Below are 27624 nucleotides of genomic sequence, written 5' to 3'. Positions count from 1 at the left end.
TCCGTTCCACTTGTTGAGTCAAGCGGAGGCGGACGTCTGTTAAAAGGTGGAGATATCGATGGCACATAAGCAGGATGGTTCGCAAAGTTGTTTTTTTCTGTTACCATCGAAGTGGCGGCTGCATATTCTTGAGTTTTCGCTTGGTTACCACGGTCCTCCGCCAGGGCTACGCAACACAATTACAGAAGAACAAAATTGTCGCACTTTCTCATGCGAGCCGCTGTGTTGTGGGGAATGCAAGTAATCCTATTACCCAACAAGTTGAACGGCCCGTATCCAGCGCTCTCGCCTTTTCCCTTCATACAATCGCGATGGAAATCGGTAAAACAACGTTGTTGTTCCGTCCTTCACGTTCATGGCAATTTACAGCGCAACAGTAGCGTCGATCGCGGCGTCCGCTATCAGTCTGAAGACCCGCCGTGGTTGCTCAGTGGCTATGGTGTTGGGCTGCTGAGCACGAGGTCGCGGGATCGAATCCCGGCCACGGCGGCCGCATTTCGATGGGGGCGAAATGCGAAAACACCCGTGTGCTTAGATTTAGGTGCACGTTAAAGAACCCCAGGTGGTCAAAATTTCCGGAGTCCTCCACTACGGCGTGCCTCATAATCAGAAAGTGGTTTTGGCACGTAAAACCCCAAATATTATTATTATCAGTCTGAAGAGTGAGCCAGCAAGCGCTTTATAGCAGTTCGGCGGCGCGTCCGACTAGCGTAGAAATTCATAGCTCTCTGTCTGGGTGTTAAACGCGAAAAACACTCGCAATCTGGACCAAAATCCAGTTAAATTGTTGTTTCGCCGTCGCTAGCTGCATAGGCAACTTAGCAAGGGAGTCGGGCTTCGCACTACTCAATTACTGCCTCTTCGCAACGGCAGGTGGCGCTACGCGTCTTGCAAAACTCCAGAGTCTGACGTCCATAGAATGAAATGCTTCGCGCGCTTGTTCATGCGGGCTTGATTCGCGACGTTGACTGTTTTGTGGTGTTTCAACCTAGCGTTCGAGTCTGTTTCGCGCGTAGTCGGCCGAACACGTGAGCAGTAGGAAGTTCGAAACGTCAACGGCAGCGACCCTGCTTCGCTCCCGGCTCTGAAACAGGATCACGACCTAGTGTATAAAGGGCGACCTGCGCATCCCGTGGTCGCCTACGGCAGCGCGCGGCCGAAGAAATACCACGTGATCATTGAGTAGGGACCAAGCGTGCCGGTAGAGGCCGCCAGTGCTCACCCTCACAGCAACGCCCGAAACGCTCCGGCCCTCCCTTTAGTACGGCGATGACGGTGAAAATTCGCAGAGGAGCTGCAGTAAACTCGGCATTTCGCATTATTGACAGGGTGCGGCTACAAAATTCCGCGTCGATATCTGCGATACACGCCCCAGATATTTGGTATCTTCGCTGTGCAGTGCAATGAAATTTTAAACTACTTTGAAGGCGCGGCCGCTAGGATTGAAATAGTGTAATCCCTTAGAGCTTTTTTTTCCCTCATTGTCTGCTAAAATATTGGTTAGTGCTGTGGTGCCAATAAGGTCTGGTGCGCACATTCCGCACTAGCCGAGGTCTGAGCGCGCCCGCACTTCATTCTCCCGTAGGTTTCGCTAGTCCCGAGCCGGACGCAATGAACGCACTACGTACCGCTTTGCAGGGCCCACGCTTTCCTTTGCTCCATTCGGCACGTTCACTGAAGTGACGTGCCGCTGAGAGCGCGGCAGAACGTGAGTGGTTTTAATTGTAGTGCATGCCACAATCGTAAAAATGTGCTGTTATTGACGTATTTATTTACGCCACTTTACCAAATGATAACGAAAGTCTAGCTTGAAAAATTCCAAGGGCGCTTTATTGTGCCATCACACAGATAGTCACTACACTTTAAGCACTTTTCTGGAGTTGGGCTTTTGAAATGAAAAGCTTCGCTACGGTAGTCGACACCACGCTTCGCGCGAGCCGGCGTATGTCGGAATTGGCTCCGTAAGCGTGTTCGGAGTCGGCGCAGGTGGCCACTGCCGCGCGCTATGCGTCGTCGTTTGACATTCGCCGCAAGCGCGTGTTTATCGCGGAGGCCGACTATATAACCGCTTGCCAGAGAACAGGCGTGCGCATTCAACATGGAAGGAGAAGAGAGTGACACTACCGATACTGAGAGCTGTGTTTACGGCTGCAGGTACAGAAATCGCAAGACAATGTGCCCAACAACGATGAATAAAGATTAATAATCCTGCATAACTTATGGTATATATCATTCATAAGCAATTTGCATCACTACACAAGGCACACGTATAGCATAACCATAAGCTTACCAAAGCATATCCATAATTGAAACCATATAAGCATGCATATATATATAACCATATATATAGGCTAAATCATAAAGCATAAGCTAAACCGTAAGCCATATCCCTAAATTAAACCATAAGCATATCCATAAGTTAAACCGTAAGCATATCCATAGGCGAAATCATAAAGCACAACCATAAGCTAAACCGTAAGAATAATCATAGGCTCATAAAGCATAACTATAAGCTAAACCATAAGCATCACCGAACCTTTTCGCTTCGAGATATCCAGGCTTAACCTTAGCTAAGCCCCAGCCATTTTTTTTTGTTTTTGTTCAGGTTTCAACAATTGGTTTCTAATATCGGTCACGGGGAACTCATGAAATGAAATTCCTCTTGATGCTCGGCCGCTTGACTTTCACAACGGTATGCAGAAGTAAACCATCGTGCATGAAGAAGCCGCAAACGCGAAAGCCGGCGCCCACGGGGCTGAGAATCACAGTGCCACTGAAAAAGAATCTGGTAATCAAGATCTAGCGACACCAACAGATCACCAAGCGCTCAGCTAATCGATTGTTTCGCGCGCGTGCGTTTGCGTACGTCCTTCCGTGCTCTCGCTGAAAATGCTTGCTGCCCGTGCGTGCGGCCGGCCGCGGGGTTGGGGTAGGTGGGGGTGAGTACTAGCGCCACTGTTCGCGGCGGCGGTTTGGAAAACTAAAGAAAGCCGCACAAGCAAAAGCAAATCAGCGGCGCTGGCGCAGCGCCGCACGCGCAGGTCGCCCCTTAAGGCGGAACCGCATGGCGCGATTTCAGGCGCGATTGACGCGCGGATGGTGGAACGCGCGCGTCATTTTGACGCGTGCCCAGCATGTTCCGGCACGAAATCGCGCCGTCGCGTGCTGCTGCTCGGAGTAGAAAAAGACGCGTCGCGCGGCGCGTCCACCAATCAGAGTTCAGGTAAGTCACGTGGCGTTTGGTCACGTGGCATTTTGGTTCTTTTTTTGCCACCAGATGGCCCTGCTCTCTGCGCATCTCGACGGAACCTCCTTGGCGGAATTTTTTTCTCTCGGCAGAACTGGCGCGCGCGTCAAGGAAAACGTGTGCTACCGTGATTTCGTTCGCGCATCGTGTTGGTTCGCGCATCGTGTTCACCTAAAATGAACAAAGCAACCTTCAACGAGGCCCTAATAACTAAAGTGGAGAAGCGTCGCGTCTCATCGCTAATACTGGCAAGACAATTTGCTAATAATATTACCAGTGTGTGGTGCTCGCTCTCTTCTCAACCAGGCAGGCCGCACCCACATGTACCTCCTGACCCGCCTTTTTTCTTGCTTCAGTATCAGCATCCCCCTTAATAGTAGCAATCGCCTCTTCTGCTCGGTAGTAAGCGGCCGGCCCTCCTTTTTATATGTGAAGTTGTAAACAAGCAGTGGCTTCTCAGCATGCGGACGGTACATAGTCGCAGTTTCGCACACAATATTGCTGCGTGAAATTAAGCTTGATAAATACACTTCGGAAAGAAATGTCGCTGTCTAATTACACTCAGATTATTTTTATTGTAGTGTTCTGTAAGTTTAAGGGCATATTATATATGCGCTAACAGAGACAATACATGTCGTTGAGAGTTATGTTATCTGGCAACCCGGAAAACGCGGCGCTTTCGCGCCGCTCCTTTTTTTCGTACGGGTGCTCGCGCGTCGGCGGCAACGCGGGCGTTTGCCGCCCGTCGCGTTTTTCGCTCGCGAAAAACGCGCCATGCGGTTCCAGCTTTACACATTAGGTCGTGAACAGGATATAAGTGGAAAAAAAGGAAAGCAGCCGTCGTTCACTGCGCCGAAAGATGAATAAACACGGCGAATTTGGGAACGCAACTTGCACCGCCAAGACAAAAAACTCGACGAAACGTGTGCGGTTTGTGTGCGAAACACGCTAAAAGAATAGGTGGATTTTTAAGCGATTCAACTGCAGATGGCCTAAGGGGGACGATATCTAGCGCATTATCACTGCTGGATTATCTTGTCAGCCAGGGATTTATAGGTATGTTATGACATCCAGGATTCGCTGGAAAACTTTTTCGGTATAGTCAGGCAATCATGTGGGTCTAATGTCCAGCCAACACCAACGCAGTTTCTAATTGTCGTTAATTGCCTATCCTTTTATAACGTTGGGAAAATAGTACGCTCAGGCAATGCTGACCTTAATGGAGCTAGTGTAGAAATGAGTTATCTCCTGAGTACGCAAGATGCTCCAGCTCAATAAGCCAGGGCTGCTGCAATCGACCATCTCATTGAGGAAGGAAACCTAGCTTCAGCCGAGCGCATGCTTCGTAGTATTCCTGCTGAGCACAGAGAGTAGGTGGAGCAGAAGAGCGACGACCGTCTAATACATTACATGGCAGGATATGTTGCTCGAAAGTTTCTGAAGTGTTATACTGCATGTCTTGCAAGGCCTTTCTTATGGAAACCCCCAATACAGAAAGCAGAAACTCTGAGTTCACTGTGACATGCGACAAGGGAGGGTTGTTATATCCTCCGCTGGAGCTTTTCAGGGCAGTGAAGAAGTTGGAGGACATCTTCACTGTGTTCTTCAGCCGAGAGAAATTCTGCAGTGACAGCATAGTGGATGTAATGTTGCTAGTGAAGGACAACTTCGGCTATGCCTTAGGCTGCAGCCAGCGCTAAGATGCGCTCACAACAGAGTTGACCAAGTTCTATGTGCTGACCAGGCTGCACTTCTATGTAAAATGGATCAACCAATCGCGACAGGGACGGCGTAAAAAGAAATTGCACGCGAAGATAAGCCGTTCCTCATACTGCCTCTCTCGTAGCAGCCATGCACTTTGAGAAAGGAGTAGCTGCCCATCTTTTGTACCAATAAAGAGTTGTTTGCCTACCACGAGTTCTCTTTATTTTGCTGTGTTACGAAATTTCGCTACCCCTGGTAACCACTACGACCGCATAATAGTGGCATCACCATAGGATTGACTCCCTAGCTTTCAGTGGATATATGCTTTCGTAAACAAAATCGCAGTTAAAGGAATAAAACCTCATCATATCTGGCCTCTGTTCCGAATGTGTTAGTACACGCGCCGCAATTGGCTCACTTGAACTTGTGAATGCAATTGGGTCCTGACCTGTATAAAAAGTGTTAATGGCAAATTAATTAAGCAATTTACCCATTCACATATTTACCTTTTCTACGGTGTTCGCGAGCTTTTAGTTTAGAAATCAGTCGCATCGTTGTGCGGCCGTTAGTCTGCACTCGTTGAGTCGGCTTTATTTTCACGCAAGCTTGAAGAACGTCTGTCTTTCCACCTTTCTCTGCGCCTTGTCTTAATTTCAGATGAAGTTTACAGAAAACATGCTACGGAGCTGCGCGCTTTCTTTTTTCAGCGTGACACGAAGCGCACACTGCTTTCTCTACGTTGAAAATGCTCAGTTTCGCGTTCCGTACAGCCTATGCTCTAGTGGCGCCATCTGGCGGCGTCGACGTGAGATGCCACACCCGCGGGCTCTCCATGATCCCACTACCCCATAGAGTTTCATATTAGTATACCTAGAGGCAAATCTGGCGCTGCGATAGTTCAACCATCACGGGAATGATGGGAAGTACAGGCTTCGGATTGGCATTCTATTGACTGGCGAACTAGTCTACAAGTATTTTTTGGGCAGTTTTGGTTTCGCTCCAAGCGCAATTGCTATAACCTGCAGTGGGACAGTGCAACGCAAAGCTCTCTGCCTTTGTTATGTTGCTCGGAGTGGCGGTAGCGCGCTGGGCCAGCGACTGGGACGATGCTTGTGTCGCGGTGTGGCGTCGAAGCCGTGACGAGAAAGCGGCGGCATCGTAAACGTTGAAAGCACATGTTTTGAGCGTTTGTACCTTGGTTTGTTAAGTGTGTTAGGTTGGCACTATAGCGTTGCGTGCTTTATGAAACTTCAGAATAAGACAAAGAAGGCACTACTGATACAAGACATATACAGTTGTACTTCTAGTGGCTTGACAATCAAATTTTATTGAGGGCTTCATTATGTGCTCATTGAAATGCGTGTTTTGAAATGTGCGTTTTAGGACTTTGAGAACACAAACTTACTTGTGGTAGGAAAGATAGCTGCTTCCTAGCTGTAGTCTAGTGTCGCACAATGGGTACCCGCAAAGCCACGCTGTAACGCTTCCGAAGCGGTACGCCAATATAAAATATGATGAAGCATACTCGCAGGAGGCCACTAGCGTCCTAGCTAGCACTGCAGCAGATGTGCTTGAAAGTACTTGAAGACGTTCAGCAATCGTGACAGCTGACGCAGCCTTTCGAAAGAGCGAGAGAGTTCGCAAGTGCCTGTCGTCTGACTCGCGTTTGCAGCGAGCAGGCGTCGTAGCAGGCGACACTTGTAGCATTCCGCTCAAGGGCGCAACGCTTTGTCACAATACAACATTTTTATTTCCAGAAATACTTGATGAGTATTTTTCTATAAGTAGATGCACGGTTGTTTTGCTGTTGCAAAAATGAATAAATAATTATTCTTTGGCGTTAAATTGGGAACAGAATCGTACAAGTATGCATACCCTGGTGTGTCCTGGTTACAAACCATAGTAAACCATGCTTCCATCTCAAAGTCATACAAAGTTTATGTAGCGTGTTGTACATTATATAACGCACTGCAGAAATAGAATTAGATTTTACGCGATAATATTTGAGTACAGCTTTGTTTACTGCGCCAGAAGCAAACGCCACTAGTCTAAAGACCGAAGTCAATCCGAAGCCTGTACTTCCCATCATTCCCATGTAGGTTGAGGCATAGAGTTTCTCACTATTACCTAGAGGGAAATCTGGCGCTGCTGCGCTGTGGTATGCATGGGAATGCCGGTATATTGTGACTTCGGATTGACATCGTTCTCGTAGAGACAGGACACCTTGAAGACGCGCCTGGCAAGTACCGTTCCGTCTGTCATAATGATTCATTTTCTACTAAAACAGCGCGTAAAAAGCTATTTTAGCTTTATTATTACGCGAAAACATGTTTTGTTTAACTATGAAAATTTGCTATTGCGTGTACGGCGATATGTTACGTAAAAAATATCAGCGGGCCGCTAAAGTTGGAGGACAGACGACAAGGTTCGCGCTCGCTCTGAAATAGTTGGTCGTCTGTTCTTGCTTTTCTTCGCTTGATCATGCATTGTGGGTGAGTAAAGATGTAATATGCGTGAATGGAAACATTCCATTAGGATTTTACTTTGAGAGCGCGTTATTTATGTAGCCATATCCACGTTTTAGACGAAGCCTCTGACAACACCAGCCAACACGAGCCTCGCAGACACATATACCGTCATTCCCATGACGGCACGGTGCCCCCTTAAGAAACTCCCATAGACGGTGGCGCCAGATTTCCCTCTAGGTATTATAGTGAGAAACTCTATGGGTTGAGGCAACGCTCATGAGAACCCCGTAGACACTAGCGCCACATTTCCCTCTAGTTATTTATTTAGAAACTCTATGCACTACCCCCTTCTAGTTCACTATAGTTCTAGCAACCGCCGCCATGTTCATGCCCGCCGCGCACGGTGCAGGAGGTAGGACGTTGCTGCGACGAGTTCGCTGGGTGTCGTCGGCACAAAATGCCCGGCTGCTGCGTGCCGTTGTGCAGTAATCACTCAAGGTGTTTGTGTCAGCCAATTCTTCCACACACCGTCAACGACTAGCTACGATGTCGATAACGCACAGTACCTGATCGACCTGCTGTCAGCAGGTATGCAAGAAGCGGAAGCCGAGATTGAAGCTATCGACGACGCGGAGATTCCGTTTGTCGAAGAGCGAACATCAGCTGAGTGCGAGATTTTGTTTCGTATCGGTGGGTTTCTTATAAAAGGGATCCTCAAATCTATTGGCCACTGGGAGCAGTGCAAGCCTGCATTGTTAGGCTCAAGCAGCAATGACCATGAGTACTTGACGTCCCACAAGGAATACGTCTCTGAACCCCGCAGGGGCGTCTGCGTAAGCAGGCGTTTGGTGTGTTGCGACACCACGTACTCGAGCACACGAGGTTTGGAACCTCCCGCGTGTAGCCGTGCGCGGCTTAGCCGTGTCTGGGGAAAGGGGGATCCTGGGGGTTGAGCCGATGCTGGGTGTTTGGACCTTTAAGGCCCCCTGGCGGAGGCAACACACCCCTTTGGCCTCTGCTTCGCATAGACGGCACCTCTAGACTGACCCACCTGGAGGACATCGGCAGTCGCCTTTTCCTGTCTCTCCCTCCTCAAATCTTCGTCTTTATCTCTCACTTTTTCACCTTTCTTGTCTTCTTCTCTCTTCCATTTACTTCCTTTCTCCACGGCGGCAAGGGTTAACCTTGTGTGGCTATCCTACCTTGGGTACACCATATTTGGTTATAGTGACGGCGTACGGCTGGCGTCGTGCAGACTTGTATACAATTTCTGCCGCGTCCCCTCGTTGGGCTCCGTGGTGGGTGGTCGGCGCTGTTGCTGAATTTATTATGCCTATTCATGGAAAATTCTTTTCCCCCACTTCCTGATCGCCCTCCTAAACGAGGGTGCACCGAAGTCTTTCAATTTTCTGGCAACCGAACATGCAACTTCCCCCGCTTTCACGTCGTCCACTTTGATCAATCTGGAAAGACGGTGAGAATGATCTCACCTTTTCTGGTATCGAAATCTCTGACTGAAGTCTTTGGACCTGGTTACAAAGCGTCGAAAATGGCAAGCGGTGATCTCCTACTGGAGCTTCGTGACGAGAAACAACATGAAAAACTTCCTAAACTAGTGTCCTTTGGTGATGTTCCCGTTACAGTTACCCCACACCGTACAATGAATACCACCCGCGGCGTCGTCTCTGATGCTGATTTGCTAGAGCTATCTGAAACTGAACTCCTGGAGGGCTGGAGTGATCAGAACGTCATCAGTGTCAAACGAATTAAGATGAGGCGGGAAGGAAAATAAATTCAGACGAAACACCTAATACTTACTTTCGGCTCTAGTGTTCTGCCCGACACCATCGAGGCCGGGTACCTCAAGATTCGTGTTAGGCCATATGTGCCAAATCCCCTGAGATGCTTCAAGTGTCAAAGGTTCGGCCACAGCTCACAGAACTGTCGAGGCCGGATGACTTGTGCCAAGTGTAGTGAAAATGAACACTCCTCTGAAACCTGCCAGAATACCCCACACTGTGTCAACTGCGATGGCGAGCATGCCGCGTACTCGCGGTCCTGCCCGTCTTGGAAAAAAGAAAAAGAAATTGTGACCATAAAAGTAAAGGAAAATATCACTTTCAAGGAGGCACGCAGGCGGGTATCCTACCTGCCCAAAAACACATTTGCCGAAGTGGCGCGTCAGGGGGTAGCGCCACAACGGTCTCCGGCGGCTGTCCGACTCACATCCAGTGAGGCGGCAGTGACACCATCCGCCCCCCCCCCCCCGGCGGCTGCAGCAAGCGCTGCTGCGCCAACACAACAGAAGGGGCCATCTACCCCCGGGCAGGTGACCCCAAAGGCCTCGTCCAACGTGCCGAGGCCTTCACGCCAAACGAAGCGCTCGGAAGAGCGTGTGTCCAGCGCCTCGCAAGAGGCGATGGACACAACCACGAGCAAGACGGCGCCACCAGCGTCTAAGGAGCGGCGAGGCGCTCTCGATCGCTCCAAAAGAGACAAAACTCCCGTCACGGCACCAGACAAAAGGCCCGTGAGCTAACCTCTGTCTCTTAAACACACAGCACCCAACACATATAGCATAATGGATACACAAATACTACAATGGAATGTTAGAGGACTCCTCCATAACCTAGACGACATTAGCGAACTTCTACACAAACACAATCCCAAGTTGCTGTGTGTTCAACAGACACATCTGAAACCTACGAACACAAATTTTCTCCGACATTACACAATCTATCGTAAAGACCGCAGCGAGGCGAACGCCTCGGCTGGCGGTGTAGCAATAGTTGTTTACAAGTCAGTAGCATGTCATCATGTCGCCCTTCAGACGCCCCTTGAGGCAGTGTCAGTCCGGGCAATTCTTTTTAATAAACAAATCACTGTATGTTGCATATACATACCCCCAAATTATGATCTTCGAAAAAGCGATTTTTATAGCCTGATTGATCAGCTCCCGGAGCCCTACCTCATCGTAGGCGATTTTAACGCCCACAATACCACGTGGGGAGACCCGCGATGTGACGCGAGAGGTCGTTTTATTGAAAATTTCCTTCTGAATTCCGGTGCATGCCTCTTCAACAAAAAGGAACCAACGTATTTTAACAGTTATCATAATTCATATTCCTCAATAGACCTGTCAATTGGCTCTGCCTCAATTTTCCCTGATTTACAATGGCATGTAACCGAAAATCCCTATGGAAGTGACCACTTCCCTATAACGTTAAATTTATTACATCAACACGAATGCCCTCCACACGCCCCCCGGTGGAAACTAGCCTCCGCCGAATGGGATCATTTTAACGCATCCACATACTTATCACGAGATTTTATCAGTAATTTTAACATAGATAAAGCAGTAGTATATTTTACTTGTTTTATACTCGACGCAGCTCCAAAGCTCATTCCACAAACACAGGATTTCTCTTGTAAAAGACGAGTCCCCTGGTGGAACGAACAGTGCAGACTCGCACGAAAGAAACAAAACAAAGCGTGGGGTTTGCTGCGTCGCTCCCCGACAGCAGAAAACCTCATTGAATTTAAACTGGCCAAATCGCAAGGAAGGCGCACCCGGAGACAGGCAAGGAGGGCTAGCTGGGAGAGGTTTCTCTCGAACATCACATCCTACACTCAAGAGTCTAAAGTTTGGAATGGTGTACGAAAGCTAAAGGGGCAGCACATCCACCCGTTACCCTTAGTTGACTCCCAAGAAACTACCTTGGAAGACCAGGCCAACGCTTTGGGCGAACACTTCGAGTATGTATCAAGTTCCACACACTACACAAGATCATTCCTGAAGTATAAACAAATAGCTGAACTTCAGACACTTGATCGTAAATGCCGTCCGGATGAACCATATAACCGTCATTTTAATATTGCTGAGCTTAAAGCTGTATTGAGCACATGCAGAAGCTCTGCACCGGGAACTGATAGAATCATCTATGACATGATTAAGGACTTACACGAAGACACAAAAATGACACTTCTGGCACTTTTCAACTCCATCTGGGCTGCCGGGTACCTTCCATCCTCATGGAAGGAAGCTATTGTTATTCCCGTCTTGAAGCTGGGTAAAGACCCTTCCTTGGCGGCAAGTTATCGCCCGATAGCTCTTACAAGTTGTCTTTGTAAGGTATTCGAAAAAATGATTAATCTTAGACTAATACATTTCCTTGAACTGAACAATTTGCTTGATCCCTATCAGTGTGGCTTCAGAGAAGGGCGGTCCACGACTGATCATCTTGTACGCATTGAAGCAAATATCCGTGATGCATTTGTACATAAACAGTTCTTCTTATCGATATTTCTTTATATGGAAAAGTCATATGACACAACGTGGCGATATGGGATCCTGCGAGACTTATCGCGAATGGGCATCCGTGGAAATATGTTAAACATACTAGAAAGCTATCTGTCCAAACGTACATTCCGCGTGAAAATTGGCAATATATTGTCGCGACCTTTTATACAAGAAACTGGTGTACCCCAAGGAGGTGTGCTTAGCTGCACGCTCTTTATTGTGAAAATGAACACCCTTCGTGCTGCATTACCGCCAGCGATCTTCTATTCCGTTTACGTCGATGACGTACAAATCGGTTTCAAATCCTGCAACCTTGCAGTGTGTGAGAGGCAAGTACAACAGGGCCGGAACAATGTGTCCAAATGGGCAGACGAAAACGGATTTAAAGTGAACCCGAACAAAAGTTCTTGTGTGCTTTTTACAAGAAACAAAGGGCTCATTGCAGATCCCAGTATCGAAATGTATGGTCAGCGAATACCTGTGAACAAAGAACACAAGTTCTTAGGCATCATACTCGACTGTAAACTAACATTTATTCCACACATAAAGTATCTCAAGGTCAAATGCTTAAAAACGATGAACTTACTGAAAGTTTTATTCCACACAACATGGGGCAGCGACAGGAAATGTTTAATGAATCTTTACAAGAGCCTCATTCGATCACGATTGGACTATGGTGCCGTGATCTATCATTCTGCCACCCCAAGCGCGCTAAAGATGCTAGATCCGGTTCACCATCTAGGAATCCGACTGGCCACGGGCGCTTTCAGAACAAGTCCCATTGAAAGTCTATATGTAGAATCAAATGAGTGGCCACTCCATCTGCAGAGAACATACATCAGCCAAACATACTTTCTAAAAGTTCGCTCTAATCCTCAACATCCGTGCTTTAATACCGTTAACGATATAATAGATGATACACTCTTTCGCAATCGTCCCTCTGTAAGACAGCCCTTTTCACTGCGTGTGAGGGAGCTTAGCGCTGAAATGGATGTCCCACTCCTCAGACATTGCCTAATACCTCCAACTAAGCTGCTACCTCCTTGGGAGTGGCAGATGATACAATGCGATATATCTTTCATGCAAGTTACAAAGCACGCTCCAGAGATTGAAATCGAAATGTATTTCCTCGAACTCCAGCATAAGCATTCCTGCATTCCTGCAAATCCTATAATAATTGAACTCTATTCCGTCTTATGTAAAGCATATGTATTTAACCAGCATGTGGGTGCCTGGCCATAGAGGCATCCAGGGTAACGTTCTAGCGGACCAGATGGCCACATCAATTGCGTCACACACTGTTAATTCTACCGCTGCAGTCCCTGTCACAGACCTGAAGCCTTTCTTAAGAAGGAAACTGCGAAACTACTGGCAACGCTTGTGGGACCTGGAAACAAATAAAAAGCTGCATGTAATAAAGCCACAATTAGGTTTCTTGCCTCCTGTAACAAAATCACGCCGGACAGATGTCCTATTCTGTCGTCTAAGAATAGGACACACATTTGGCACGCTTTTTACTCACTGGAAATGAGCCACCAACCTGTGGTAGATGCGGTGAGAGGCTGACCGTCCTCCACGTCCTCCTGGAGTGTCGGGAAGCCGAATATGAAAGAAAGAAACATTTTCCCTTAACATACCGGCAGCACATCCCCCTTCATCCTGTTATGTTACTCGGTGCAGAACCGCTCTTTGATACCAGCGCAGTCCTAGGTTTCCTGAAAGATGTTGTATTACATGTAATTAGCCCATACGTTCGTAGCGCCTCCTCTCTATAGAGGATAGCGCTGTGATAATTGTTTTGCATAGCACATGCCTCCAGGCCCTTGTGTTTCAAGGGCTCTAAGGAGGCAGTAGTGCTCTAGCATATCTTATACACTTATATATTTTTACACATCGTATCATTCTTTTTAACTACATCTTAACGTTCATAGTACAAGTCATACGTCATCGCCATAATTTTATTATACAGATTTTACGCACTTTAGAGCGTATATTTTAAGGCCCCTTTACAGCCACGTCACACCAACTGCATAGTAATCATTATTACACTGGAAACTCATTACCACAGACATGGCGCTCTTTGGCCATACCTGGCCCTTGCGCCATAAAACCCCATACATCATCATCATACGTCTCTGAAGGCAGCAACCTTCATTACCCAAGCGATGCAGTCATGCTAGTTCTCAAATCTTGCGAGAAACATTTTAATGGTATCACCACCTGGACGGAAAGCGTTTTCACCATGAAATCTCCTTTGAAGGCTGTAGCCGCATACTTGACAAAGTTGTTGCGGTGGGGCGTAACGGGCGCCTGTCAGGAACACAAAGAAACGGTGGAAAAGCTCCTGATGTCAAACTACGTAAGACTGAGGCTGCGTGTGCACCTGCGTCAAGCCGCGGCAACGGGACTTGACGGGCATCTAAGCAAGACGTGTGCAGGAGTGAGCCTACAGTGAACACTGAAATTAAATTTAAATGCATATCGCCAGAATTCAAAAACTTTCGTTTCAATGTGTTACTCTTTTAATATAGTTTTCATTCATGTGTTTATTTTTACTTTGCTGTGCATGCTGATTTTTCACCTTGTGTCTGTACAGGTTTTCCGATTTTTTTTCCAACTTATCGAGCTGAGCTGCAAGCTGACATTCTAATTTATTTTGTTCAAGTTAATTCAAGGCTTCTTTGTAGTTTCTGGTCGTTTGTCTGAGATCTACGAAAGACCTGTGGCAATTGACACCTCCTGACAGCTCACATAATAAAAACCTGCATGGCGACCCAAACGTGGTGACCGAAATCACGTATCTACTCGTCACTTATTGACCTCTTTTCTTTACCACCGGCATCTTCTTATGCAATGGGAATTTCCAGGGCTGCATACCAACATGCTCACAAGCAACACAGGTTCACGGCGTAACTCTTCTTGAACAGAAATGCTGGCAGCGTAGCAATTTTTGAATTCCTCTATGAACGCTTGTATTAAACGCATCATTTCCCACTGTGAAACAAAGTGATTGCCTCGCAACTTATCTTCTGTATTTACAGTTCGTAAACAAAACACGCCAGGCCGCTGATCAGTGGTTGCAAGGCGTTTTACGAGGGTACTTCCAGACGACAGCATTAAAACGACACTAAATTGAAACAGGAAGTTGAGCTGGCATGAAAGAGGGGCCTTAGGGAATGCGCACATATTTTTTCGGTGCAAAAATATTTCTTAATAGTAGAGAAATTCGTAATCGAAGTAATCAAAAAAGCGCATTGCTTTCGTCAAACCGCTCATCCACACGCGCGCCAACAACGCGCCGCTCGAAGCGGGCAAGAACATGGCGGACGCCGTAGCAGACGACGCACTTGTCTCCACCTTGAACGGAGCGGCGGGCGAGGAGGACATCAAGGCACCCTACAAAGGTGTCACGCTTGCAACGGCAGGGCACTGACAAGGCTTCGCCGGCTGCGTTAACGCTTCGCTGTCGCCTCTGTCGTCGTCTGTGAAATTTGTCTGCAGTGTTGTGTCGTCGCGTTGCCACACGAGGAATGGACTCTTCAGATTCAGACTATAGTGCCTAGAATATACTGGCTAGTGTGCCGTCCGCGGCCTTCCGGGTGGCACCAAATGCAATGAATGTCGGCGGCTGCCGCTAGGGGCGCTGCAGTGCAGGTGGGTGCCGCGGCACCATCCGGTCTTCGTAGCCCGCCGTGTTTCCACAGCAACGGCAAGCGGGCTGCTGCGCTTTTTGTTTTTATTAAGCTGTAGCAGCAGCACAGTTCAAATGTGGGCAGCTGATTTATAAATCAGGGTTTGTTTTGATTACAACAGGCTTCTCTAGCGCTTGTCACTTGCGCGAAAAGCGTGTGCTAGCTCAGCTGGGCTTCGAGCGGGGAACTCGATGTGTTTCTATGCTGGCGAAGAGAAAACGTAATTTTTAAGGCAAATGCCTTGATCTCCATGTTCCAAGGCCGTGTTGCGAGGTACAGAACATATCACACGATCCAAGGAAGGCCAGAAACGAACCAAAGCATGTCCAGCCGTGTATAAGAGATGCTAATCATTGGCAAATTTCATTATTGATTATATATAGTGATTGGATTAAGGGGGATTAGGCTGAATTAGAGGGATTAAGGTGTATTAATTAAGGAGGATTAGGGTGGATGAAGGAGGACTAGAGTGAATTAGAGTAGACTTTACAAGGCGTTCGCCTTCGTACGTGTCTCTTCGGCGATAGCTAAGGACACTTGTTTTTTTATTCTAGCGATGATTGCAACGTAATTTTTAAGGGTAAGTTTTAGGTTACATTTTTCATTCTAATAAAGTAAAGGAATATTAATGCATAACCATTCAAAACCGCTGTAACCGATCATCTTTTGAAATGACTTTAATTTCTCTGTTCTTTCTTTTTTATTTTATTTACTGCTATTTCTGCCTATTTTCTTATTGTTGTCCTCATAGGTTTGAATGTTTTTGATTGTTTGTAAACCATGTACCCATCCTTATAATTCCCATTGGGCCCCGAGGATAGGATAATAAGCAAAAAAAAATTGCCTGTAAAATGGACTGCACGTGGTGTTCCGTGTACTATACATTTTTTATACTTGGTAAATACGTGCAGATTTCTTTTTATGTCTGATATACGTGAACAAAAATAGGAAACAGATCTTTCATTAAAGTGTAACAAAGATTTTATTTATGCGTAACAACAGTCAAACGCAGGCATATAAGACAGCCCTAGATGAGATAATGCACACATAGATGAAGAAAATAGATCGCGCAGTGACGCAGTTTAAGGAGCTTCTGCCGTTGCCTTTGCGCTTCCCTCTCTTTGTTGATGCCTTTTACAAAAAAAACCGAAACCTCAAGAAAATAAAGAAGTTTGCAAGCGCTGTCAAAGCTGCCTTTTCATGCTCTGGGTACCTACTTGGGGAAAGGCCAGCTGTCTGCAGCTGACCTGAAAAATCAGCTACACTCGCTGCATGTAACTTGTTTCTGCTGAAGAACACAGTAAAAGCATCTTCCACGGCCTTCACAGCCGTTGACAACGTCTGGCTAAGATAGACAAGCAAGGCCTCCATTGTCAAAATGGGAAGTGCAATAATGAAGCAACGTCGTTACTAGCTTCAGCTTTACTTACGCAGAGGAAGCCTGCACAATTTGGTAAAGAATTTTGGGCAGTGATCTTTCGTGCAACATAACCTAGTAGATCAAAGCACTACTGCTCGTTTTTTCTTGTTTTTTTTCCCCTGGTACTCAGGAAAAGTAAGCTGAATGCTTAGCATACTCAGAGAATATCGTGGGTATAGCTTAGGGTTTCAGGCGTGGTCACCATGGAAGAATACTTCCACCGTGGGCGTGTTTTATCGCGGGGAATTTCGTGGACAACGTCATTCACGGTGATAGAGAACGCGCGCTCGACTAAGCTGTTTTCGAAATGTTTTTCACAAACCGCAGCAGTTGGTGCCGGCCTTCTGTCCGTTCTCCTGATCATTCTTGCCCATTCTGCTGCCGGTTCGTATCAGATGGTAGAGTGAACAAGGATACACGCCCTTTGTTCGAGCGGTAACCGCTTCTACACAACGGCACAAAGCAGGTCCTCTCCTTGCACTGTTTCTATAGCTTCGGCATTTTTTCACCGCCGCCGCATAGTTCTCGCAATGACAGCCACACGAACATAACAGCCACGCACTCACTCTTTGACAACACCAAGAACAAGCACGCAACGCTGCTATAACACTGAAAACACAAACACAGAAACCGACGCAACAGCTGCGAAACTGATATGCGAAGCAGACGACACGCGCAGCCTGCATGGATGGATGGATGGATGTTATGAGCGTCCCCTTTGGAACGGGGCGGTGGCTTGCGCCACCAAGCTCTTGCTGCTATGCTGCTTAATATCCTACCTAGGTTAACCAATGAAAAATAAAAAAAACACTATGAACTACCACGTCCAAATTTTCTGATACCCTATTGCGAACTGTGCTTTTGTACGTCTCCGTCTTTTGTCGTTTCCCTACTTTTCTTCCACCAATCCTCCAATCGCCTCTTACTGATGTCTATTGCGGACCTGTTTGCTTTACCACTGCTCCCGCTGAACCCAAGGGCTTCAAGGAGGCCAGTGGTGCCTAAATCGACCGCTGGATAGACGTCTTCACATTCTAATAAAATATGCTCCGTCGTTTCCCTAGCTTTACCGCAGCAAGCACATGCTTCTTCTTCCTTCTTATATCTCGCTTTATAGGTGCGTGTTCTAAGGCATCCCGATCTCGCTTTGAAAAGTAATGAGCTTCCCTTTGAGTTATCATAAATGGTTTCTTTCCTAATTTCGTTTTTTCCCCTTAAGTAGTTACTCATGGCAGGTTTCTTTTCCATTGCCGCCACCCATGAGATTAATTCAGCCTCTCTGACTTTCCGCTTGACCTTCTTTGTTGCTGTGTTGCCCACCCCACAGGCCGCATACTTGCTGGTAAGCTTCCTAGTTCTTTTCCTCCACTGTGAATCAATGTTTTGCCTGTACAGATACCTGAACACTCTCCCAGCCCATTTACTTTCCTCCATATTCCTCAGCCGTTCTTCATACTCAATTTTACTGCGAGCTTCCCTCACTGCAAAACTAGTCCAGCCCATATCCCCTTGCACAGCTTCATTTGTAGTCTTCCCGTGAGCGCCCAATGCGAGGCGACCCACTGACCTTTGGTTCCCGTCGAGTCCTGATTGTACCCCTGATTTAAAGCAAACAACCGCATTTCCAAAAGTAAGTCCTGGAACCATTACCCCTTTCCACAAACCTCGGAGGACCTCGTACCTATTGTATCCCCATAGCGCTCTGTGCTTCATTATGGCTGCATTTCTCTTCCCCTTGACTGTTATGGTTTTTTCCTGTGTTTCCATATATCCGTTGCCTTCGTTTATCCATATACCAAGGTATTTATATTCTGTTACCCGAGGTATTTCTTGGCCCTGTATCTCCACTGTCTGTTCACTGTTTTCATTGAATACAATAACACCTGATTTTCTAACACTAAATTTCAAACCTAAATTGTTGCCTTCCTGTCCGCAGATATTAGCCAGACGTTGCAAATCACTTTGCTTGTTTGCGAGCAACACAATGTCGTCCGCATAAAATAAACCTGGGAGTTGCTGCTCTATTACTGTACCTGCCTGTTTGTATGAGAGATTAAACCCGATATTACTTCCTTCTAGCGCCCTCTCCATCCTCACCATGTACATCATGAACAGCAGCGGGGATAAAGGGCACCCCTGCCTCAGTCCCTTGTTGATATGAACTTTCTCCGCGCTCCTCATCCCTTCCCATTCAACGCAAACAGTATTTTCTAGGTAAATCTCTCTCAAAAGCTGTATACAATCGTTACCTAAGCCTTCCCCTTCCAGAATATCCCACAAAATGCTGCGGTCTACGTTGTCGTATGCTCCTGTAATGTCCAAAAAGGCCACATACCCAGATGGAAAAAATTTCCAGTTCCAGCTGTATTATTGAACCGGAAATCCTTCCCAGCTGGAAAATGTTCCAGTTGGAAACGACTCTTTCCAGCCGGGATTGAAACTTCTGATCCAGCTGGAACTTGCTCCTCTTCCAGCTGGAAATTGCTCCTCTTCCAGCAGGAAATCGCTCCTCTTTCCAGCTGGAAAGTGCTCCTATTCCAGCTGGAAAGTGTCCCTGTTCCAGCTAGAGAATTCTCTCAATCTAGCTTGAAAGGGTTCCTGTGATAACTGGAATCGAAGCCGTTTCCAGCTGAAAATGAAGCAATTTCCACTTGGAGTCTCAGCTACCGAGCTGGAAATGTCCTTCTGGTAGACAGAATTAAATCAAGCCGAGTTCTGCACTGGAAAAAAAGTTTAACAGGATCGATTACGTTTCACACTACCATACAGTGCTTTTCTTCCAAGGAGAAGGGCATATAGCTGGTTGTTTTGAGCAACCACTCAGCCATATGCATAGAGGACAAAACTCCAGCAGTCAAAAACACAATGTACATATATTTAAAAATATTTACAGTGGTACTCTAGTACTTGACAGCACTTTCTCAGTGTGGAAGGCGAAGTTTTCTTTTTACATCTTGAATTTTTTCACTGAGGGTCCTTGGCAGAGCACGCTCCGCAGCGCCGATGTCCTGGTTGTGTATCTGACCCCAGTGCCGCAGACAAGCTATAACGAAAATAATGTATCTCAAGAGATGATCACAGTGATCAGCTGGAAAAATGCATACTCTTTAACAAACCTTAAGCAATAAGTACCTACCATAAACAACCTCCACCTTTGCAGGCGTCAGCTGCTTGGATGGCTGCTCGCTGCTGCCACTTTTTGTTGGTGCGAGTCTGCCGCTGACACTACTTTTTGCCAATAGTTCATTGCCCCAGATCACTTGGGCCGTGTCTCTCACAAGGATGCTTGGCTTTTTATTTCTGAACAGTTTTTCCGCTTGCTCAGGCATGACATAAATTCCACCAGACAAGTGGAACTGGAAGAAAGCGAAAAAAAGGTGTTTATTGCTATATACAGCGTCAACTAGTATTACAGCACTAGAGGCAACTGCTGCTTATAACACATCCATGTGAAGAGCTTGAAGAACAAGTTTTATTTGAATTTGGGTGCTAACGATAAATTTGTGGTATAGGTGAGCAACAACCATACTCACACGTCCATCAGATGTGGCCACAAAGTTGCCGTCCTGGCATCCTTTCGTATTGTCTAAGGCGTCTGGCACAGACAAATCTGGTGCTAAAGCAGCAAATGTGAGACAGACAATAAGTATAATTAAAATAGGTTCACATCAAAATTTCGTTCAATTAACAATGTTGCAAGTACATTCACCGTCTTCGATAAAAGCAGCCACTCGTTGAGGCTGCTCTGTAGTAGGTGCCACTAGTGGTGCTTCCAGATTTTGTCGTCTCTCACCTGTACAATAAAAAGTTTGAGATACATATGCATTTTGTCACCATAAATGTGCAATGAGTGATATTGCTGGTACACTTAGTACTCTTACGGCCAGTGGCCATTTGAGACTAGCTGTTGGACCAGCGGCAATACAACTGCTGTTGCAGTCTGTGCTGGCTCACACCTGTGTAATGAAAACTTTGAGTTGTACGTGCAACCATACACTTGAGTTACTTTGACCTGCGCTGATGTGCCTGTTTGGAAAAAAACTATGTATTCTTGGTCTTTAGCTTAACTGCTGTTATCCCATACAAATGTCCATGCTGTAATTCCCCATGCAAAGCTTTCTCTTCTCTCTTATCAGAATACTTAACAAAAATAGTTGGCTACACAAACACAATGCATACTGTAGAGAATGCTTGTTAAATACACCTGCAAACTTGCCACAAGACTGCAAATAAGTTGTTTTATTAAATGTTGCAGGAATATAGCTTCAGAAGTGACACTTTGATGAGCACTTGATAATACAGGATATTAGGTACCTTACAGCTGACAGTGCTGCATTTATGACTGCTTACCTTCACATCTCTCGCTTCTCTGCATGTCAAGTATTTGGGCAACTAGGAAAACATGAAAAGTGGTCATTGTTAGACAGCATATAATACACTCAATTACAATAAAAATGAAGTAATGCTTACAGTTGTTCAGCTGTGTTCTAATGTTATTTTCCAAAAACTCTATGTGTTTTTTCAATGATGCATTGTGCTCCCGCTCAATGCGGCACTGCATTTTCCAGTATTTTGCATCTTTTCGTGCAGTTATTAGCTCTTTTGAAGAAACCAGCGATTCATCGTCTGTTGAATCGCTGGTTTCATCATACAGCTTCCTTTTGACCTGTGCAAAAAAAAATTATGAGGTGCATACACTTTTTCCATTGAACACTCCCACAACAAAATTGGGGTATGCACCAAGATTGTGGTAGTAGCAGCATTTCTGGGGCTCCCTATATTGTATCTCGGTTAGCGCCAAATTTTCTCAAACTGCAGCAACTTTACACCCATGTTTGATCAAAGTGACTAATAAGAAAGATATTTGGCACAGACGTGGGTGCTAAGCTGGGTAGCAGGGGGACCTTCCACGTAGTTTATTGTGATGCCTTTATCATCCACAAAAAGCATTAGCAACACCATTGTTTTTTTTCTGTAGGCCAAGGTTTTGTGTCTTCACTCTCAAGCTGATCCTAAAATGCACATCAAGTTTCACACATCACATTCAGTATACCAAGACGTTTTTGCTATTTGTTGGTGTATTGTTCAACAAAATTGCACTTAAGTGTGCACACTTTAGTGCTGAAATATCCTATTTTAGAAGAACAACTCAAACAGCATGTGCTATGTAAAATAAAGAAAGTGTGACTGTCGTGGCACCCCAGAACTCAAAGATGATGTGGTGCAGTGTACAGCATCAGACTACTGCTTATGATAAATTCTTTTGATCTCTGGTACTGACATATAGCTTTAAGAATCCCATGGATTGCCAAATGATTTATCGGTGATGCGGGAGATAAATTTCAAATCTTCTATCAAAGCAAGAGTACTGAAACAAGTCTTATTATTTGGTCATGCCATGTGGGTTTGTCTCAAGGGGCACAAATTAATGCTAGCCAAAGCGGAAGGTAACAGAGAACAAGGTTGCCCATACATGAGATCGTTACATGACATTCTTCAAGCCACAGGGAAACAGTGGTGAGCTTAAAGAAGCCAATAAAAATAGTTCTTAATGGTAAAAGTTTGTGCAATGTGCAAATCATTTTCTAGAATAAGAAAGCAGAAAAAGTGTCTTTTTTCTCATCTGTACTTCTTTGTTTCCGTAAAACCATTTTCATGTTGCATAAGATATGACTACGTGCTGCTACCAAGTTGCCCAACGATTTACCCTCATTGGCATTTACAAATTCATGGTATCGCAAGTTGACAGCGACTCAATGGTACCTTACAATTATGGTCACATACCAGATACCCATTACAAATGTGAAGACACAAGACTGTGGGCACTTAAATAATTAAGTGGGCAAGAACCTCCAGATACTAGTCATTCCATTTGTTTCCCAAATTTTGCTACATCAGAGAGAAATAGGCTGCCAAAAGGGTATGCAACGTTGTGCCACATACTGACTACCGTACTGGTTTATATGCCAGCTTTTATGCATTAGTAATTGCTCCTCAAAGTGTACCTAAAGTCACCCACCTGTATTTTATACCTTTTTGCATAAGTCAACACTTAACGAAGTCACTTTCTGCTGATGCCTTAACCTACATTTGCAGCATGTATGCAAAAGCATAAATTTGTGCATCTCAGTCAATATGGGGTTTTAACAATGCAGTGCAAACACAACATAAGCAAAATAAGGTGTGAATCAATTTCCTGGCTCATTGCTTTCAGTTTAAAAAAAGACTGCATGCATGACCACTTCTTCCAGCATATCGTGACAAGGTGTTCGCAAGTTAGCATGCCATCAATGCAGTAATACCTCGCAGCACAAGAAAGGCACGTCAGAAGTTAACATTGCACAGCTGTGTTGGTCTTTCAGACACTGCAAGATACTTGTTTCTTTTCTACATACTTGTGACCCTCGTGACTGTTTGGTGGAGGTGCGAGGTGTGGGCAATGGTGCAGCAGCCTCCTTAGCAACATCAACATTCTTTACGGCATGTGCCATGTGCTGTCGGAGAACAGCCTCGTACTGCTGCTTTCTTGATGCAGCCTGATTTGCCTGCTTGGCCTTGTCCTGCTATAATGGATGACAATACTGGAAATTAGTGACACTGTTGAAAACTTAGTAGTCTGGTGTTTGCTGTGTATAGACAAAGCAAAATATGCATGTACCTGTCTTATGTTCTTCTTTTTAGCATTCACATCCCCTTCAGAGAGTGGCAAGTCCTCCACATCTGACAGCCTGATCGGTGGAATGGGCACTCTCTTGTTTTTTTGTTTCTCTTGCCATCTCTTCCCTTGTGGCTGCAAAGAGTATAAAACAACAGACATGTTTCATTGACTGCATTATATTTGGAAACCTATATATCAAGAAACGCTAGTAACCCTCAATATATTTAACATAGATACATTTCCGCGGACACATGGCTTTATTGTCAGAAGTGTAATTATCCGAGTCCCGATCAAGCGAGGGCATATTGAGTGGGCAACAGCCATTTCACCGCCGTCAGACTGTGCCGGTATCGTGCAAAGAAGGATCATATTCAAGCGGTAGTAAGTAGCAAGTATAAGCGCACCGTTATTTAACATGCTATGCAGTTGGTCCATGCCACTGCAAGGTCAGTGGTACAGGCTTGCCGTTCCGCGATGTGCCTTTGGCATGCTCGCTTTTTTTCCCAGGCTTTAGCGGCGCGCGCTCGCCCACCCACCGCTGTCACCAACTTGTAATTTCTGACGGCTTCTTCGAAGCCATAATGTTAATGATGAAATAATGCCAATTAATGAGGTCAAAGCGCCGCAAAACGTCCCCTCGCACTGCCTGCCAGTTGCCAGCTGAATTCGAAACATTGCATTTCAAAGCGTAAAGTGTAGGGGAGTGGATGTCGTCGAATGTTCCAGACTAATCGTTCGGACCCGCGTGCCTTCCACAAAGTTCTACACCATTCGCGTCCACTCCCCTACACTTTACACTTTGAAATGCAATGTTTCGAGCAGCATATTAATTTGCCGAGCCCTTAAGAGGAAGCTTTAGCTCGGGTGCTCCTATCTAAATACATGTAAAAGGAGAATTCGTTTTTCTCGGCAACCACAGCACCAAATTTGACAGGGTTTGTTGCATTTAAAAGAAAAACTTAAAATCTAGTGACTGTTGGTTTCGAATTTTCGATTTAGGTCGTCAATTTTTTATTAAAAATTGGCAAAAACCGAAAATTTTCAGAAAACGAAACTATCAAGTTTACAACTCTGTAACTCAGCAAGAATAGGTGATATCGCAATTCTGTGAATTGTACTTAATAGCACATCTAAAGCGGACAAATTTGACATCTTATGCATGAATCTCAAAAAATTTATTAATATGTAATTACAACTTTTGCAGAACCCTCGTAAACAACGTAACAAACTCACGTAAGATGTAAAATGACATACGAAATTTGTCCGCTTTGAATGATCTAATGGGTGCCGTTTACAGAACCGCGATATCTCTTTTTGATGCAGAGCTATTAGTTTGTAAACTTCGTGCTTCTATATTTTTCAAACTTCTGAAATTTTGTAAATCTCTTTAACAAAATGCAAGCCCTAAATCAAAATTCCGCTTCCAACAGTCACTAGAATTTAACTTTCTCTCTCAAAAGCAACTAATTTCGTTAAAATCGGTCCAGGGGTTATCTCAGAAAAACGTTTTTGCGTTTTTACATGTATTTGAATAGGCCGCGTCGGAGTTGGGCCCGAGCTAAAGCTTCCTCTTAAATACGTATCTTTAAAACAATATACAAGTATTATAAATGCGTGCTCAAATTGTTACAAGTTTATGCGCAGCCAGTATCCTTATTCTATTACACTCATCCGACAGGCAGTAATTTCCAGAAAAGTCGGTGCAGCTAACTTTTAGCTCCGGTGCTCCTATCTAAATACATGTAAAAGGAGAATTCGTTTATGTCGACAACCATTGCATCAAAATCGAGGTTTTTTGCACTTAAAAGCAAAACTTAATATCTAGTGAATGTTGGTTTGTAATTTTTTTACTGCGGTTGTCAACTGTTTATTTAAAATTGTCGAAAATTGAAAAGTTGAGAAAACGAAACTATGAAGTTTAGAACTCTAACTCGGCAGTGAAAAACGATATCACAATTCTGTGAACTGCACTTTTTTTTAACCAGCAGGGCACTCTAACAAAGTATTTACCTGCGAGCTTGAGAATCTGTACGACGTATACGCCACTGTTCTCCTCGTTGTCTTCGTCCCGCCAGTATGCGTCGTAAGGCATCGTATTGTCAAAATCCAATTCATTTTCGGGATGGAAGTTCTTGACATCGGTTACCGGTATAACATATCGTTTGTCTGTCTTGTCTTCAACAAATCGCACAAGAGCAAACATCGCGCTTACTGATACGATGCACGCGTGCGAAACGATCCACAACACAAACGCGGCACCCACCACGAAGCCAAATGACACTCGCACCGCTCGCACTACGCGCTCAGATGCGCGGACTGCGGAGGAACACTATTGGCCTTCTCACGCTCTGGAGCTCTGCGGAGGGTTTGGAACGCCAACATGTAGATCGCGCATGTGCGTAAATTAAATGGTAGTACATTTTTAATAAAGGGTTTTTGTTCATACTTCTTAACATGTATTATTGTATATTATTCATTTATAAACAATATGTCACTCTTTACCAAAAGAGTTTGTAAATTGCACGATTGCGGAGCATTTGCGGTGCGGGGTATAGCACAAAAGGTTGTGGTAGATTTTAGTCCATGCGCATGTGGTCCGCGCTCTCGACGCTCTGTTTGTCCGTGGATCAAGAGCTCTATCTCGTTCGCGATTACATAGCTGTACTTGTCTTGGATACCAAATGGCATCCCGAAAAAGGCGTAAAGTCTATCTCGACCCTGGATCAAGCAGCAGCATGCCGAAGTCAACAAAGTGGCTCCTTCACCATCCACTTGGCGCCGCTCCGCGAACACCAAAAGGTCACAAGTCGCCTATGACATCAACGAGATCGCCAACATCGCCAGCAAACTCTCTCGAGGACCAAATCTGTGATGAGTCTACATACACAGACTTAACCCGAGAGAAGGACAGTGATGAAGACTGCAGTGACTTTAGTGATGGTGAACACCCAACTTCCGATGCATCTTTCTCCCAACCGGTGTCCGCGGACGAAGACTGTTTGCCGGGCGAACATAGTGCGTGTCCGAGCGGTGATCCGAAAGATATAGATGCTGATGAACTCTGTGAACCATTCATTGAAGGTGGAACAGTCACCCGAGGAGATGCCTATATGCTGCTGTTGGACTTGGCAATTAAATTTGGCCTATCCTGGGCTGCAATTGAAGAGATTCAGAAGCTTTTCAACAACCTCTTGGAGAAGAAATGTTTTCCGGAAAGCAAATACCTCTTTAAGAATTTTTGTGGAATTGACATGAAGGATGTGATTTTCAATTTTTACTGCGCAGATTGCAAGCATCTGCTTGCTAAAACAACGGGATGCCTAGAGCAGCGTCAAAAACTTGAAGTCAAATGTACAGTCTGCAACACAAAATATGTAGGCCGTGATCTTGTGCGCACAGGCAGCTTTTTTGTAATTTTGCCAATTGAGAAGCAGCTGATGGCAATTCTTTCTAGCAAGACAGCCAACACTGCGCTAGCAGCAAACCTCAGCCGGCCACAGAGCAGTAATGGCTTAATGACTGATATCTTGGATGGCCATCAATACCGCACTGCACGTGAAAAGGTTGGGATGGCTACTCATGATTTAACATTGACTGTGAACAGTGATGGCAGTCCTGTGTTCAAGTCGTCAAAGTACAGCATATGGTCTGTGCAAATAATTTTAAATGAATTACCACCCCGGCTGCGTTGGAGCAATGTAATGGCACCACTCCTGTGGTATGGGCATCAGCATCCAAATATGCCAATGCTGCTGCAGGCATTTGTGCATCAACTGGAGCAGCTAAATGCAACTGGTATCACGTGGACACTTGCTGGCACACAAGTACGCTCCAAGGTAAATGATCCCGAACAGAAAATTTTAACACATTTACGACACAACTCTTGAGTATATATTCACATGATATTCCATTATCCTGCAGGTTTTCTGCATATGTTGCTGTGCAGATGCACCTGCCAGAGCTGCAATGCAACAAATGGTCCAGTTCAACGGTTACTTTGGTTGTAGCTGGTGCTACCATCCAGGAACCAATGTACAAGGCAAGTCCTATGCCACTCTTGGCTCTTTTGCTGTGGTCAGAAGCTGGACCAGTTAAAATACATGCTACCACTGCAAAAAAATGTGCCAGTCTATGT

General features: G+C 45.5%; 2 protein-coding genes across 3 annotated transcripts; one reads left to right on the top strand and one right to left on the bottom strand.

The window, feature by feature from the left end:
- Positions 1–19180: 19180 nt before the first annotated feature.
- On the bottom strand, positions 19181–23390 carry LOC142580210 (BEN domain-containing protein 5-like). 2 transcript variants are annotated; one of them, XM_075691103.1, is made up of 6 exons: positions 23227–23390; positions 21182–21223; positions 20541–20624; positions 20365–20447; positions 19968–20187; positions 19181–19874 (listed from the first exon to the last, which is right to left on the bottom strand). In XM_075691103.1, the coding sequence occupies exons 2-6, from the start codon at positions 21204–21206 to the stop codon at positions 19753–19755; spliced, it is 534 nt and encodes a 177-aa protein (XP_075547218.1). In that variant the 5' UTR covers positions 21207–21223; positions 23227–23390; the 3' UTR covers positions 19181–19752. The 2 variants fall into 2 exon arrangements, with proteins under 2 accessions (XP_075547218.1, XP_075547217.1); XM_075691102.1 differs by lacking the exon at positions 23227–23390 and having other exon boundaries at positions 21182–21487.
- Positions 23391–25814: 2424 nt separating this feature from the next.
- Positions 25815–27593, top strand: LOC142580209 (uncharacterized). The gene is made up of 2 exons (XM_075691101.1): positions 25815–27325; positions 27411–27593. The coding sequence occupies exons 1-2, from the start codon at positions 26171–26173 to the stop codon at positions 27582–27584; spliced, it is 1329 nt and encodes a 442-aa protein (XP_075547216.1). The 5' UTR covers positions 25815–26170; the 3' UTR covers positions 27585–27593.
- The last annotated feature ends 31 nt before the right edge of the window (positions 27594–27624 follow it).

The sequence above is a fragment of the Dermacentor variabilis genome, chromosome 4 (assembly GCF_050947875.1).
Source record: "Dermacentor variabilis isolate Ectoservices chromosome 4, ASM5094787v1, whole genome shotgun sequence".
NCBI classification, from domain to species: domain Eukaryota; kingdom Metazoa; phylum Arthropoda; class Arachnida; order Ixodida; family Ixodidae; genus Dermacentor; species Dermacentor variabilis.
This window is presented reverse-complemented; position numbering and strand designations above follow the sequence as displayed.